Raw genomic sequence first — 16376 nt, 5'->3', positions numbered from 1 at the left:
AATAAACAGTTGGTGAGGATTATTTGTTGGCAAATATTGAGACACTTCACTGGCTCTTACAAGGACTTTGACTTGCATAACTGCCCCCAGGGCACGTGTCTGACACTGGCAAAAGCCTTTCACACCCAGTAGATTTACTTGTGTGCAACTCTCTGTCTTTAAGCTGACATTTAGGAGTAGAAAGTGGCATGGATTGCAAACACTAGACTTTGTAAAACTCCCAAAAGTCTTACACATGCCTCAGTATTGCGTTGCTTGATGTGCCAGGAAGCAAAGCTCAGTCTCTACACAGGAACTCCAGAACATTTCCTGCTTACAAGATCAAGGGCCATTTAATCAGCTTTGCAGCTTGAAAGCAATGTCAAGGTAGCAGAGGCAAGCCATGGTGCAGCCCTACTGCCCAAGCCATGGTGCAGACCCCGTGCCACGCAGCACTGTGCTGGCAAACAGCTTTAGCAACGGAAGAAAATTGATCACACTGACCGTTCAGTGGTCGGCTTTCGGCTTTCACGAGTAACTCTTCTTCTCCACATGTCTGACTTCTTTCTTTGTCTTAACCTTATAAGCTTCTCCCTGCTTTAAAGGAAAAGTATTAACATTAACATAGTCTGCAGAGAGGACGCGTAATTATAAACCTGCTTCCAAAACAGGCTCCATATTTTGCTGTAACAGGATAAGTAGAAAGCAGTTAAATCACATTAACACTTCATTTCAAAGATACACACAATCTACCTATCCACTCTGCTGAGCTGTGAAAGCACAGGCCTGAAATATCATCTTCAAGTAGAAAACACAGGTCTACAATTTCAGCAGGACCCCAGGGCTGGAGCACGCAGCTCGGGCCCTTGGCAGAGCCCCTGCCACCAGCTGCAGCGGAATTCAGTGCCACCAGCTGCAGAGGGATTCAGGGCCACCACTGAGGAAAATCACCTTTCCCGACCAGCCTGCGGGCCAGCCGGGATTAGCAGAGATTTCCAACAACATAGGCCATGGCTGCTGTTATGATGTTTCACAATGTCTGTGCTTTAAAGTGAGCTGGTTAGTAGTGGAATGAAGGGAAGAGGAAGGAAGCCAGCGAAACCCACCACTGAAGCAGCACAGAAGTAAAACCAACGATAGCGATAAGCAGCGCAGGTTTCAGTGTCTTTAAAACAGCAAACCCCCAAATAGAGTTCATCTTTGCTCATTAGAAGTTCAATAGTCTTCTAAAAATAAATACTTCAGTAATCACAAGCCTCATTCACATCAGAGAAAGGCATCTGTTTATGTGTGGTTATCAGCAGAATTTACCCCTTGGGTGATCTGCATTGATGTATTTGTAACTATTTGTAGTTTCCGACTAATCTAAATGCGGTGCAACAAATTGAAAATGTTTCCCCTTTGCTAGGCAGGATTATTTTTTCCGTGATAAAGGACTACAAAAGAGGGGACTGTAAATAGGTTTATTTCAACTCCCCTATTTCTGTTTTTTCCCCCCTGCCTCGCCTTTTTTTTTTTTATTAGCAACAGATAGAGAGAATTTGTTATCTTTGTTTATTCCTGAATCTGTTTTCACTCAGACAAAAATTCCATTAGCCCAAATGAAAACTTTACTGGAGCAAAGACCTTCCAGGGCCACGTGCTGGGTAACAAGGCATGGGCTCCCCTGAAGCCATTTGTCTCCAGAGGTGCTGCCTGTCCCCCCCGAGGTCTCCTTGGGAGCGAGGACAACTCGAAGCTCAGCCTGCCTGTGCCTGTCTGCACTGCCGGAGCCCCCTGACAAGGGCAAAATTCTGTCTTGGAGCTTGCTTGTAACAGATACCATTGCCTGGGGATGTTCACGTTCCCCTGAATCCTGCAAACCCCCTGTCACTAGCACAGGGGCATCACGCAGGTGAGAGAGAGGCTGGTGGAGATCTGACTGCAGCTCATTCCTTTGAGCTGTGAAAACACAACACACTACACTTACGGGTGTAAGGCACAAATTCTGCGAGGGCTTAAGCAAACCCACAGACATGGATCATCTTGATGGCACAAAACAGACCTATGGTTTATACCTGCTGCTTGTTATACAGACACAGACCTTCATGCTTCTGTGCTGACAGAATTCAGCTGGGCCCCCGACACAGCCCCTGCCCACACACAGCACAAGGAGACACCCCTGCCCCGTTACCCAAGCAGCCAACTTGTCCATAACTGCAAGCACCGCGCTTTGCCAAGGCTTCTTGTTAAATGCAAACCTTCGGCCCTTTAGCAGCACTTTCTAGCAGTCACCACAACCCTCTACGTCTACTGTTATTTCCTGGTAGTCCCCATTCCATTACCATTTCACCAGCTCTCCTCTCATGGGGGATAACAATGCGTCTTACTACCTTCCGGGTGATCTGTGGGAAGCAATATGTGAAAAGTATTGTTTGGTTTTTTTTCCTAGATTCTAAAGGGAGAAAGTATGTTAAAAGTTACTTGAATGCAAAGACTCAGAGCAGTGATGTAATTCGTGATTACTTTTCTTGTGATGACGTTGCCTTCTTCGTCGGTAAACTGTTCCTCTGTTACAGATTCACCAGGAATGTTTTTTGCTTCCTCACCCTAAAGAACGTGTTATAAGATTAGCAACACAGCCTATATTCTGCCAAACCCACACATATTTCCACACCAATCCAAGCAACAAGCACATGCTAGCTTCAACTTTATGTAACAGTTTGCTTTATGTCACACACGTAGTATGAAAGCCTTGCTCATTTAGCATGCCAATACCTGCACATTTTTTCTACAGAATGTGTCCTTAAAGCCTGTAGTGAGCTTCTAGCACATTGCTTTTATTAACTAATTCATGACATGAAGCTCTCTGGGCAACAAATCATCTTGCGGTCAGTCTGAGTCCTATGAGATGGAGGCACAAATTCGTGACAATATAATCTCTAATCCAACATACATTTCACAGCTTCCCAGAGACCAGCACACCAAGAAACATGGTCTAACACCACAATAAGGTGGGGGAGATACGGGATTTTAAAAAGACAGCTCTGCTAATAACTTGCTAAACACAAGATCTTAAAGACACCACAAAAGACAAAACTTCTGAGCATTTACAAAATGGAGAAAGGTCTCTTACGTGACACAGAGTAACGCTTGCCGAGGAGCCTCGGTAGCCTGGGGCACAACTTACTAAGATCGGACACACTCCAGCCATTGCTGCTTGTGGCACCAGTGATTTATAGGACCAGCGTAAATGAATGTAAAAGCAATTTCCTAACTGCTATGCTAGTAACTTAATACCACTACAGAAATTATTGCTCAAATTATAAATAAATGACATTACTTTAGAGTCTAAGGCAAGCTGGCAGTCATGAACTTACGTTCCAGAAGAACTGTGATAATTTTGCATCATAAAGTCAGGTTTCCAAACCTAGGTGCTTAAAAAATACCCATCACCTGTGCTTATTTATTTTATATAAATAAAACAAGTCTAATCATAATGTAGCCGGTCTACATATGACAAATTTCCACAGGCAAATGAATAACCCTTTAAGCAAAAAACCAAACATTTCCTTAAAACTTTTCTTCTCTCCTCACCCTCAACCTGCTATGGAAAAAATGGCAACTAGAGGGAGGAAGCAGAAAGAAACATGGTATAAAACATGTAAGATCAATATTAACAACAAAATAACATTTGAAATGAGATTCTTACTGCTCAACATCAAGCTTTCATGATGTTTACATGTACTAAACAGCACAGGTCAAATATATTTGCTATTTGCTTTGATCTGTATGCTACATAGTTGTCTACATAAGCTTTTGGCACTGCTTTATAGTGAACAAATACAGCGACGCCATGTCTTTTTTTTTTTTTAACCATTTTCCCTACACATGCAGCTTTTCCAATATGTACATTATAGCATCAAATTTGTATGCTGTTTCTAAGCTCTAAACCAAATAAACCCTTCCTTTTGTTTACAAGCCATTTTTGGTCTTTTCTATATCCAGACTTTGCCATTTTCCTCTCTGTAGCAGGGCGGCAGAAGCCGGAGGGGAGCCCTGGAGAGCAGATCGCAGCCCCCTCAGCATTTGTCATTATTCAGAAGTGCAGAATTTTTGCTTATTTTGTATTGAAACCTGTAGCAAAATTATTACTTGACAATTAAGTAATCAAACAGCTTTGGACACTTTGTATGTCTTTTCCCCCACGCTTTCACTATAGATAAACCGTACAACTTGTTGAACGTTGATGCTTCAGGAAGCATCATGAAGAGAAGGGCAGGCTCCACAGCCAGGCAGGCGTCACTGCATATAGATGTAAAGATGAGGTCATGTGTCTGAGATACATGTAGGGCTGAAGGGACCTGGCTGAGATCCCCAGGCCTGGGAACACTGGCACCCTACAAGAAGCACACCAGAACAAATGGCTGCTGAAGCATTTAGATGGAGCCTGGGCTGGGCTCATACAATTCATCCCCCAGAGGACTCTGCTGAGGGGTCATGGAAAGGAGAAATGACACACCTGCCTAAGTACTGATGTCAGGCTACGTGCAGGAGGGAAGGAAGAGGTTGCCCCCCACCCCGGTGAGCAGATCTGAGTCCTGCAGCCTGCCTCTTCCTTTCTCATGAACCAGATAGCAGAAATGAGAACAGCACGGGGGCTGCTGCTGTGGGAGGGGAACGATGACTGGGCAAAGGTTTTGGGAACTGAAACCTTTGGGGTTTCCTAGCCACAATTAACAGGGGGGAAATACCAATTCTGGAGACTTAATACTTTAATCAGAAGCACAGCAGATGGGGAACTAACTGCAGTTTCTTTCCTGGCCCTCCACCCATGGGCTCAGAGACTCCCCAGTAGGTTCCCACATGGTGTCCTAAGGGACAGGAGATGACCCTCCCACCCCACGGAGCACAGACTTATGGAGAGGTTCCCTCTCATGGATAGGCTCTCCAAAGCCACCACCGTAAAAGCCATGAAAAACAGAAATAAAATGACATGGCCAGTAGCAAGGTCACCAGACTACCTGGCATGCCAATACTGCTTGCCTGTACTGGTCCTTTGACTCCTCACTGCCACTATGAGCAAGGTTATTCCTTAAAACATGTTAGTGCTCAGCTTTAGAATGAAAAATGTGTTGATGCACTGAGGGATGTCTCTTGGAAGAAAATGCAGTTTTAAAGGTGTTGTGAGTCTTGCTTTTTAATTAGCTACACGCTCCTTTAAGCACAGTTTAAGGATAGACACTGTGAATCCTCAGCAGTCAGCAGGCATGAAATCCAGCTTTCACAATTCTCTTCCTGGTGGGTAGTTAAACAAATTGCAGGAGGGCTCACAATTGGCAGGAGGTAGATCTGATTTACTGACATTTCTAATCCTATGCAGTTATAAAGACGAATGTTTGCTAGGAAAAAAAACAAAACCAAAACAAACAAAAAACCCCCACCACCTTACCCACTGGCAGTTTTACTTGCCAGATCTCAAACCAGCTTTGGGTTAGAGTGGCACATTAGATGACCTTGTCAACAAAAGCTGTTTTTTAACACAAAGCTGGTGCATCTGCGTCAGAGCTAAATAATAAAATTATTTCTGCTGCATCATACTAATGGTGGCTTCATTTTACCCTTGACCAGCTGAAATCACTGTCACAATACCAAGAGCTTTAGGAAGACAGGGAGAAAACTTAATACTGTGATTACTGGAAGCTTGGTTATATCCCTGGGACTAAAACACACAAAGGCTGCACTCTGCAAGCCTCAGTCCCAGAACATGCCAGGAAGCTTTGCAAAGCAGAGTCCTTTAATGTCACCCTGCTCATTGGAGTGTAGTCCTGCCAAAACCAACTGGTATCCTCTCTTTGCTGCTCTCCAGGGCAGGAGAAGCAAAAAGCAGCTTCCTTAAAGTCTCCTGCCAGCTCCACTGATTTTCTTAATAGTTATTTGCAGATCATGGGTGTTCCCAGGGACCTGCAGATAAATGGAGTTTTACAGTCAGTGCTGCAGCATTGTGCCAAAGTTCACTGCAGATTTGTCAGAGCTCTGGTTTTCTTTCGTGTTTGTTTTGTTACTAACGGGATAATAGTCCATTTTATTCCTCCTATAAATCTAGTGTTGTAACAGTGAAGAAAAAGGGTATGGCTGGATGTCTCTTACCTAGACAGACTGAAAGGAATTTAAAAGCAGACAGAAATAAACAAAATGGAAAGTTCCTAAACGTTTAATTTCACCAAAGATCGGGACAATGCTGCAATGGGAACAGGAGCTGTGCAGAGCAGTCAGACCTCTCCCCTTACTAGCCTACACCACCATCAAGACATTATCCTTTCAGTCTCGAGATCACATTCTTGTAATGCACAACCCAGCAGCTGCGCCTCCGTCTCCTCAGGGTCTCAAGCCTCTGTGGCAGTAGGAACAAACATCTTTCTTTAAGGTCATTTTCATTAGTGAGTTCTGCCTGTTCAGGGAGACCTTGTTAATCAGATGCCACGACTCACTCTCTGTGCCTGTGCCGAGTCTGTACTTGCTTGTTTGCAGATGTATTGCTAAAGCCATAGTTGTGGGGGGGTGAGAAATACCAAACCAACAGGCAGACAGGCAAACCAAGGAGATCTGAAAGGAAATGGTGCCATAAATGAAGCAGAGTATACAGTCCAATACTGGGAGCTGGGTCAAAAGGTCTGTTGCTTGTTGCGTGGAGGACAACACAAAGAACAGACCTCATAACAGCACTTGTAGTCTGTGTCTTAATTAACTTCTGTGTTATCTTACTGAGGCCAGCAGCTCCATCCCGGCCCATCCCTCCTGGGGCAAGGGCACTTACAGGCGATTCTGCAGCTCTCTCAGCCTGGCAGGGACTGCGGCAGAGAGGCTGCACCCAGCTGAATATACAAATGGAAATGCGTCCCTTGTGACTTATGTGGGGCACAGGCCCTCAGTTCTTCTCACCTACAGCATGGCCACATTTTTCCTTTCCATAAATAAGTCTCCTCTGAATAATACGATCATGAAAGCTGCTGGTTCTAGTTTTGACTGACTGCTGCTCAGGCTCCCATGCCACTCCTCCAGTGCAGGCTGAACCAAACCATCCTCAATCAGTAATGGGGGCTTTCATGGGCAAAATATATGGAAAGAGACAAATCTTTAATATAAATTTTGAAGAAATAATAAAAGTAAAAGATACAAAATTACATCAGATTTGAATAACCCCTGCTTAGAAATCTATTTTATTTTCCATTACAAAATTCTACCATAAACCTCTTGGCAAGAGCCTTACTGAACAGTTTTTGCCAAAAGTTTGTACCCATGAAAGATTTAACAACCTCCCAAAACGCATGAAAAATTAGACACTGATTTCTGCCATGACTGAATAAAAGGAGCTTTGGATCAGGCTCTGAATGTGCACATTGTGGCAGCACTCTTATTTTTCCCTTGTGTGCTAATTGCTCACATTCCTGCACTACCATAAAAACCCATTTATTTTGCAATGCCCCATCCCATCAATCTACCATGTGAACAGAGGAAGGGAAAGGAAGCAAAAACAAAAACATCTGCACTACCTTGAGGTTAGAATACGATCCTATTACATGTGGAAATGGGCATCAGTCCTTGCTTGTCTGGTTTTATGGGCTCAGCCCTCTGAAGTGCTAAATCCCATGGGAATGTGCTCAAGAGTGCTGAACACTTGACAGGACTCAGCTCTCGGATTGCTGGGAAAATACCTCCAGGGAAGAGAAAAGCCTTTCTCCATATTTGGGCCAGGACAGAGAGCTAAGGTAGCAGTTAAACGGAAATAATAGTGTTAGCAATAATGCAGAATGGCACTGAACGGAAAAACAAGTTGGGAAAGAAGAACAAAGGTAATGAAGCAATTCAGCCCCAACAGGAGCTGTGGAGGCACACAGCAAAGCCTTTTTTTCCACAGGTCTCAATTTATCCTCAAGGTTTTGGCATTACCAAACTTCATCCCTGCAGGCTACATGAGTGCCTCTGTTGTTTTTAATGCAACAGTAATGAATATACGGCAGACAGTAATGAATTACGCCAAGGTAAAACAATGCAGACCCCATGCAGAGCTCTGTCCAGCGGAGGAACGAAGTGGACCCTCATCCCCTCCCCACTCCTGCTGCTGGCAAAAGCTGGCAAAGAGGGCTCACAGCAGGGGCACAACACTGCCATCCATTTATGAAGCCTGTGCGTAAGTTTTTCAGATGTTCAGACCATTTTTTTATTCCAGAGAATGCCAACTCAACAAAGATTTCCAGGCCTGGCTCTAAGGAACCATAAGACAGTTTAGGGTAAGTACTCTCCTGGTCCAGGCATGACTGCAGTAAAGCCTGGGGGCATTCCATCATTAGTGTAGGGTGGGCTTGTTGTGAGGGGGACTGGAGAGCTGGAGGGGAAAATGTCCTTGTCTCCTACCCTGCATTGCCCCTTAACAACTGTTTGGCTAGCCAGCAGTTTCAGAAAACACAGGAGGAGAAGGAGAGGCTCATTCCTTTCTCGCTACTACTCCTTGCAACTGATGCCAGCCCCGCTTGGTGCCAGCTGCGGAGAGGGGCTGCGGGTCAGGCACAGCACCCACGGGCCAGGAACTTGGGCACCGGCAGGTGACAGCCTGATGCTCCCACTGCGCTCAGGGCCATGTAGCACAAACAGCAGAGTGATTTTTAGCCAGTACACCGAGAGAGTTGCTCTGTGCGCCTCTGAGCATTGGAGCCCAGGACCTCTTCCCTGCATGAAAAGCTTCTCCTCAGCTTGTGCCTGCCCTCACAGTGATTGCCATTCACCCAATATGAACCCTGCTCCCAGGAACATGCAGAAATTGAAAGTCCAGATCCCTACCAATGTTAAAGCTTGATTCTTCCACTTCATAGCACTATTTCATGAACTTTACGTGATCGAAATATACCTGTTGCAATTGTTGTTTCCACTATTAAACTCTTTCACTAAAAGGCCTGATGATCACTGGTTTGAAATTTTTTCTTGTTCTAAGCTTATATTGAGATGCAGAGCGGAAGACAAAAAAGCAGCCATAAATCATCAGAAAATAACAGAAGTGTCTTGTCCTATACAGGAGCATGACTGGTATACTGAAGAAATTCAGGGTGAAGACAGTCAGAAGTGTCATCCTGCCTCTTCCAAAAGTGTCTGTCTCTTGGACAGATCAGCAGCTGTGCAGAGCAGCCTATCTGCTCTCCACATTACACAAGAGGTGCAGTGTCTGTATGCATACTCTTTTTCACAAAGCATGGAGATAATAGCAATATAGAGATGCGCAATCAGAGCATCGTGAATCTCGGTCCTAAAGTAACAATTGCATCTTAGGCAAACAGAGCTAGTGCTGTCATAGCACTGAGGTGGCTGACTGTCTCTTTTCATGGCTTGACTACATGATTATCTAATAAGAATCTTATAAATCCTGTAAGCTACTGAGAGATTAACATAATGGATTCTGATCCAGAATTATTTTCATATGCTATATGCTGCAGGTGAATAATGCCGTACTATATGACTTTACAAGAAAAAAACTTGAGGGTAAATGCAATTATTTATGTGACTCTGTCATTGCTCTCAGTATATAAAGCATGTTGTGCTGTAAATAAAGGCCATCTGTAAATAAATATACTAAATGAAGCCTACTGAAGGCACTGCAAAGACACTTATGAAGTTTTGTAGGCTTTAAATAAGGATCACCTGTTGTTTTGAGAAGGTTTTCCAGAACACATTAAGCACTTAGAACCACAAGTTTCAACCAGAGTACATGGCTCATACTGTCCAATATCGTACCCAGGTACATTCCTGCAATTATTTACCTGATAATTTAGGTATTTTTTTCTTTTTTTTTAAGAAAATAAAATTTTTAAAAAAGGTCACCTCTATCTGTCTGCAATTCACTTTGCTCTACATCAAACCAACATACTGCATCTAGCTATAGCCTTTAAGATGCCATGCAGAGCAGTGGCAGCAAAGGACACAATATGCCATGCAGCACAGTTGTCTTCTAGCAGAAGACAACTATGAACCTCTGGGTTAAGCAAGGAAAGGCTACCTAGCATTTGGTTATAAATATGTACTGGCAATAAAAAGCACACTACCAGAGGGACTCTAGTATGCCAAACCCGCCATTCTGACACAGCAGTCCAAATCCACGGCCATGCCAACACCACCTCAGGAATGCGAATCACAAAAATACCTTCAGAATCAACCGCCGTCGGTAAACTCTTGTAGTAATTCTCTGCTCTTCATCTGAGCTCGAATCACTTTCAATCTCAATCTCACTGTCACTACATTCCTAATAAATGCAGTTTTAGTACATTTGAACAGCGCACTTGCAAGACAGAACATTCTGATCAGGACTCGGAGAAGAACACAGAGGTTATCACGGACAGTGTGTTTTTCCTGTCTCTATTATGTACATAATGACTCGCAGTTTTGCTCTTAAAATATATTGTGGGAGGAGGCCTTTTTTCTTCTCTGCTTGCTGTAGTTTGGTAAGTATACCAGGTATGGAATATCTTAGCAACTCTTAAGTCTTAGAAAATGGTATTTGGAATGCATCTGACCTGCAGAACTTCTAAATCTTACATGGTTGTAAAAAATTTTGTGTACAAAGAAAGCTTGTCATAAGTGCTTGCGTTTTTCTCCTCAAAAATGAATGTTTCAAAAAAAATTGTATGGATCCACAAGGTATGGGAAGTGAATTCCCTTACAAAGACAGGCAACAGTCACACAGAAAGATTCAGTGAAGCACCTCCACAAAGATGATTGCAAATAAGCCTTTTTAATTACTTTTCCATGTAAATGGCTTTTTCCTAGTCAGTATTTATCTACTTTTGAGTAGCAGAATCCTAGTGCGATGTATAATCATTCTGCTATTGTCAAGTGCATTTCTGTTTCTTTTTTTGAATCTGGCCCAAGGCATCCCAAACAAGAAGCATTCCTCAGAAATAATGCTCAAAATAAGAGTAGGCATAGGTGGGTGAAGGAAGAAAAAAAAAAGGACCATATAACAAAAAGCTTTTGGGGCAGGATGACAGTATTGATCCACATGTAAAGTCTCCTGTTGTCCTCTGACACCGGCCAAATATATATACGAAAATTTATAACCAAAGCCTATCCTGAAGAAGTAACAGGAAGCAGGAGAATAGTCCCAGAGGGCATGGAAGTTTTGGAGGAAACATTATTTTTAATAAACAGCTTCAAGTGGCTGATTTGTAATGGAATTCTGACACTGGGAATCACCTCAGCCATGCAGTGGACATCCCACTCTTTGGGATAATAGAACAACTGTGCTGTGCTCCTCTCATTTAAAAAGATCACTGGAATCTGATGCTTGGGCATTCATAGAGAATTATGTGGCCTACCCTGTCACCACACTGCTTTGGTAAACTTTTGGGCATTTACGTGGACTTGGGATGAGGCCAACAATTTGTGTCATCCATGTGAGCAAGCAGAAGCCTGGTATCAGTTGTCTGAGTTTTTAATCTTTGTGCAAACTGTGTGTCAGCCCTCACCCTGCAGGTGGATGCCCATTGCTTCTTAGCTCTGCCCCAATGGGCCCTCGAAAATATCTCTTACGTGGGAAGTAATTTTATTTCCCCTTCCTTTCCACAGATGTCTATCTATGTTTCTTCCATACTTTTCTCTTTATGCAATATTTCTGAAGAACACCTTGCAGAAAGACTGCAGTTGTAATCCCCTTTCTGTTTTCATGACAGCACATGAAGTGTCTCACCATTCATTGCACTGTACTAGTAATTAAACTATTGACTTCAAATTAGATTAGAAGGTATTATTGAAGGAATATCAACAAGGTATTAGAAGCAATTCTCGTTGTCATTCTAACACACACTAGTTTGTTACCTCTTCAGGCTTTCTGAGAGATCCATGTTTAGAAATGCTATTATCTTCTGATACCAGTTCATTCAAGATCATGTTTATAAAAAGACCTGTTACTTAGAATATAAGATGATCACTCCTTACCTATAAAGAAAAAATAGTGCAAAAAGCACACATAAGAAAAGTATGTGCTTTTTCTTCCCAGTAAAGATTGGATATCCCAAAGCAAAGAGCACACAGAAGTGGATGGCAACTTATCTTCTCGCTGAGGGGAATCCAGAGGGGAAAGCGCAGCACTGTTACACACCCTCAGTACCTTTAGTGTGGACCGATCCCCGCGTTTAAACTGAGCATGATATCAGCCTGAGGTCTGCCTCAAAGCCTACCAGCACTAAAGGAACTCTGCCATCTGCCTTTAGCTGCCTTTGCAGAAGGCTCTTACATTTTTTAAGTATTCCAGTAATTAGCAAACTTTAGGAAAGACTGTCGCTGCTTCAACTGTATCATGAACTAATAACAAGATAATAACAATCATATGCTGCATAACTGCTGAGACTGAGTACGTTAACATCTAATAAAAGAACTCTAGGTTGTATAATCAAAAGAATAGTTTAGAATTAAGTAATTCAAACCTGAATGATGTATTGCAGGCAACCACAGTCAACATTTTTACTGTGCTACAATAAAAAAAAAAAAAGATACTATATAATTTAGAAGCAATTCTGCTGAAATACCTCGCTTCCAGAAGGTATGATCTCTTCCTGTATTATAACCAGGAAAAGACAATCTCAGCAGAGAGAGGAATACAGAAGAAACTGCAATTTCTGTCTGGTTCCCTGCCACCCCTGTGGCCTATTCTGTGGCAACCCGCCCACTGCCGGGGTGTCAGATACACGCAGCTGCAGGCTATAAGCCATTCTTTGAACCAACTTCGCTTTTAAGCTTCTGAGAAATAAATATAAGCCACTGAGAGAGCTATTAAAATCTTCATCGTCAGAAAACGAATTTATAACTGAGGTTTTGCAGTTAAGGATGTGCAAGCCAGGCAAGGCAGAAATGAAGGGGAGCCCCTATGCAGTATTTTAAGAAAGAACCGCCACCTGGAACAGTGCTTTACACATTTGGAAATCTTTTGATTCCCCTTGGCTGGATGCCTTTTTGAGTTGGGATGAATGAGGCCATGAAACAAAAAACTTAAGGAGGAGATCAAACACTACCCCAAATTTATTTTTCTGCAATTTAACAGAATAAAAAAAATGCTGGGGGTGTTGGGGACAAGGAGTAGCGCAGGGGCTGAAGAGTCCCTATGTCTCTTTGCTCCCTTCAATGTCACAAAAAAGAACAGAAACCAGTGGCATCCCCTTCCTGGAAGCAGATGGAGAACAGCTGAGCTGTTTGGCTCTGTTTGCACAGGTGGTATGTCAGGGCAGGGAAAAGGCTTGTTCTGCAGTAATGCAGGATGGCAATCCCAGAAGCTGCTCTAACCTTTTCCAGGGCTCAGGAGCCCTGCTTGGCTCCCCTGCCTGCCTCGAGCTCCACCTCGTTCTGTTCACACTGCAGAATATAAATTTCCACTAACATCCAGCTCTCTTAATTTAGCAGTGAATAGAAAAGGCATAAAAATGATGAAAAAAAAAACCAAAACAAAACCTGTCACAAACAACATTATAAGTCTTACAACAAATTATGTCAAGCAATATGTCAAGCAATAGGGACCGCTCACACAGTTAATAATTACAAGACATACTGTACCTTCTGTTCAGACATTACTACTCCCTCCTCCTCTTGGATGCTTGTTCTTGGCTTGCCATCCTCTGAAGAACTCCAGCCCATCTTCTTCACACTGACAGGCACAGATGTTTTGCTGCCTTCTGTTGTTGGCTTGCTAGTCTCTTCCAAAGATTTCTGATATGCTGTTGATGATAATGTTTGCTCAGCAGTACCAGCTGAAATTTGGGACTTTGTTTTCAGGGCTTCTTTGTCACTCTGTTTTCCCACATCGTTTAAAGATTCCTGAATGTAGGATTTAGTTTTTGCCTCTGCAGTGGATTCGGAGAGGCTTCCATTTGTTTCCGGCTTCCCTGCTTCTCCTTTGACATATGAGGTAACAGAATCCCTACATTGGTCCGAGCTACAAGAAAAAGATAATAGACAGCCATTCAATGCTTAAATCACACACAGAAAGGCAAAGCACCAACCCTCTTACTCAGCCTTCATTCTGAGCACATGTGTCTCAGAAAAAGGAAAATTCTAAATTCAGCTTGCAAACATCAATCTATTTAATAGCCCTGTCCTCTGCATCATGGTGTCTTTTCAGAAGAAACTAGAATATGGTGAAACACTAGAAATAAGGCCAAATGTTTTCTATTAATCCCCTTTCACTTGGGGGGAAGGGAAGGAAAATGAGAAAGAAAAATACACAAAACCTATCATTTCCCTTGTATAATCAAGAGACAAATCCCTGAGGCACTAAGTCTTTAACCTGTTCTCTAGCCAAGGAGGTGATGAAAGTATCTGCTACCATGCAATTACCAGTAATGACCAAATAATTAATGTTATTTTTACCACCAAACTACAATAGCTGTACTCCAGATAAGTCATGGCTTTTAAAAAATGTTGGTATCTAAAAATAAATCCTTAGACAGTACAGAGTTTCAGCAAAACACAAAGCCACAGGCGAGGGAGGTTACTACAAGATAGAAAGCTGACCAAAGTTTTGCCTCACATTACCTATGGACAGGCTTAACTTGCACTTCTGATGCATGGCTTTCTTCTTCTTTTTTTTTTTTCTTGCTTTTAAATAAGCACTACAACTGTACACAGAAAATACTATAGCTATTTTCTAGCAAATGTCTTATGAAAGATAGCAAATTGAATTCATCTAGTTAGAAATTCATAGGTTATCTTCTTCAGGAAGCCCTTTTACTTCTAGAATTGATCTGTTTCACTTATTTAACACAATATAAAATGCAGAATAACAATGCTTGCTTAGCAGAACAGAAATCACATTGGTAGTAGATCAGATGTGTTACAGTTCTGGAAGACAATCGGTTTGCTGAAATCTACAGCCGCAGTCCCAGTGGATTCAATAAGAGAATATTTAATGCTATCTGGAACCTTAAAACATCCTGAGTCAAAGCTGCAAAGGATGTAAACTGCTGACAGACAAATGATCACTCTGCAGATAATCATTCTCTGCTGATTTACAGCTCATGCAGAGCTGGCTCCTTCAGTTAGTAATCGAGGGAGCCACATTCAAAACAAGGGCAGGCAGGAGCTCTTCACCCAGTGGGTACCAGTAAGGCTGAACACGACAATGCATATTGTGAATGTTGAAAGCTTAAGTAGGCCCAAGGGGAGGCTGGAAAAGCTCATAGAAGAGAAATGCACTGAGGATAACTATGTAGAAAGCACCCATCTCAGCAGGTCATTATACTGAAAGTGAGTGGAGTCTGGGAAAGTACTGAAGGAAAACAGTGTATACAATCCCCTCTCCTCCTTCCCTGAGCATCCTCTGCAGTCACTGCTGGGAGGCAATGTCTGGGACTAGAAGGGGATCTGGTATCACCATTCTTACATTCTTATGCCTTGTAACCTCATTTCTTTAAAAGTCTAGTAAATCAGCATGACATAGCAGGCTTGAAGTGTTATATAAACAACGGCAATTTAAAAATTGGCTTATGGAAAAAGCAATGACTATCTGAGGGAAGGCAACTATTACTTTTTCTTTCGAATACATATACATATATATGTGTGTATATACACTCATAGAACAGTGGAACAGCAGCCTCAGCACTGTTCCCAAAGGTGAAAATGGCATGGGAAGGTTTCTTATACACACACACTCTTACACAAAGATGCTCACCTATCATCCAAGCGACCTAGCAGGCTACCACCTATTCTGCGTCCTGATGTCAGTGGCTCGGTGACACTTGACGAGTCAGTCTGCCAACCTGTAATTGAAGACATCTCGTGTTCTGCTTGTTGAACACCTTTAAGAATTGACCATACTCTTTCTTCCGTCATCTCCTCAGACTCAGCTCCTTCTTCCAGTTGAATGTCCTCAAATAGAGATTTAAGCTTTTCTTCTGTCATCTCCTCATCAGTACCAGACTTTTCTCTCTCAGGCTGTTCAGTCCTTACTCCTGTTTTACTAGTCTCTTCACTCTGCCTTTGTTTAGCATCTTTTGATATCCCGCCATAACTACCAAGATACCGTGGAAAATCCTTAAGGTCCACTTCCTCCAACTGGCTCTCGCCTATGGAAATATCTTTAGGTGTTCCTTCTCTAGGCACTGAGAAATCAAGTTTGCTGTCGTCCAGTGAAGTGTCTTCTTCAGTCACCACTGGTGGTGCTGCTGCTGTACCATCTACGTGTCCCTGGGAGGTCACTAACACGTCACTCAGTCTACTGGGAGTTCTAAGGGGTGACTCTAGGCTAGAGGTGTCGCTAAAGAAATCGTCCTGATGGAAAGGGGTGGGCGGCACGTAGCGCAACCCAGTGGGAGTTTCCAGTTCCACTTGAATGGAGGGATAACCTAAGGAAGACAGCACATTTGGACTGACTGGGACAAAGCATGGAG

The 16376-nt window shown here is 42.8% G+C and overlaps 1 protein-coding gene across 2 annotated transcripts in view; it reads right to left on the bottom strand.

Annotated features, from left to right (window-relative positions):
- Positions 1-507: 507 nt before the first annotated feature.
- Positions 508-16376, bottom strand: part of ANK3 (ankyrin 3) — a gene marked incomplete at both ends in the record, with an annotated part of 196456 nt that continues 180587 nt past the window's right edge. The window contains 6 exons of one of the 2 annotated variants that reach the window (XM_080347592.1): positions 508-576; positions 2304-2363; positions 2485-2568; positions 10148-10246; positions 13546-13924; positions 15659-15746. In XM_080347592.1, the coding sequence (XP_080203718.1) occupies positions 508-576; positions 2304-2363; positions 2485-2568; positions 10148-10246; positions 13546-13924; positions 15659-15746 (779 nt within the window). The remainder of the gene's footprint in view (positions 577-2303; positions 2364-2484; positions 2569-10147; positions 10247-13545; positions 13925-15658; positions 15747-16376) is intronic. The other variant, XM_080347593.1, reaches the window with a different exon arrangement.

This window comes from Nesoenas mayeri, assembly GCF_963082525.1.
Source record: "Nesoenas mayeri genome assembly, chromosome: 7".
NCBI classification, from domain to species: Eukaryota; Metazoa; Chordata; class Aves; order Columbiformes; family Columbidae; genus Nesoenas; species Nesoenas mayeri.
This window is presented reverse-complemented; position numbering and strand designations above follow the sequence as displayed.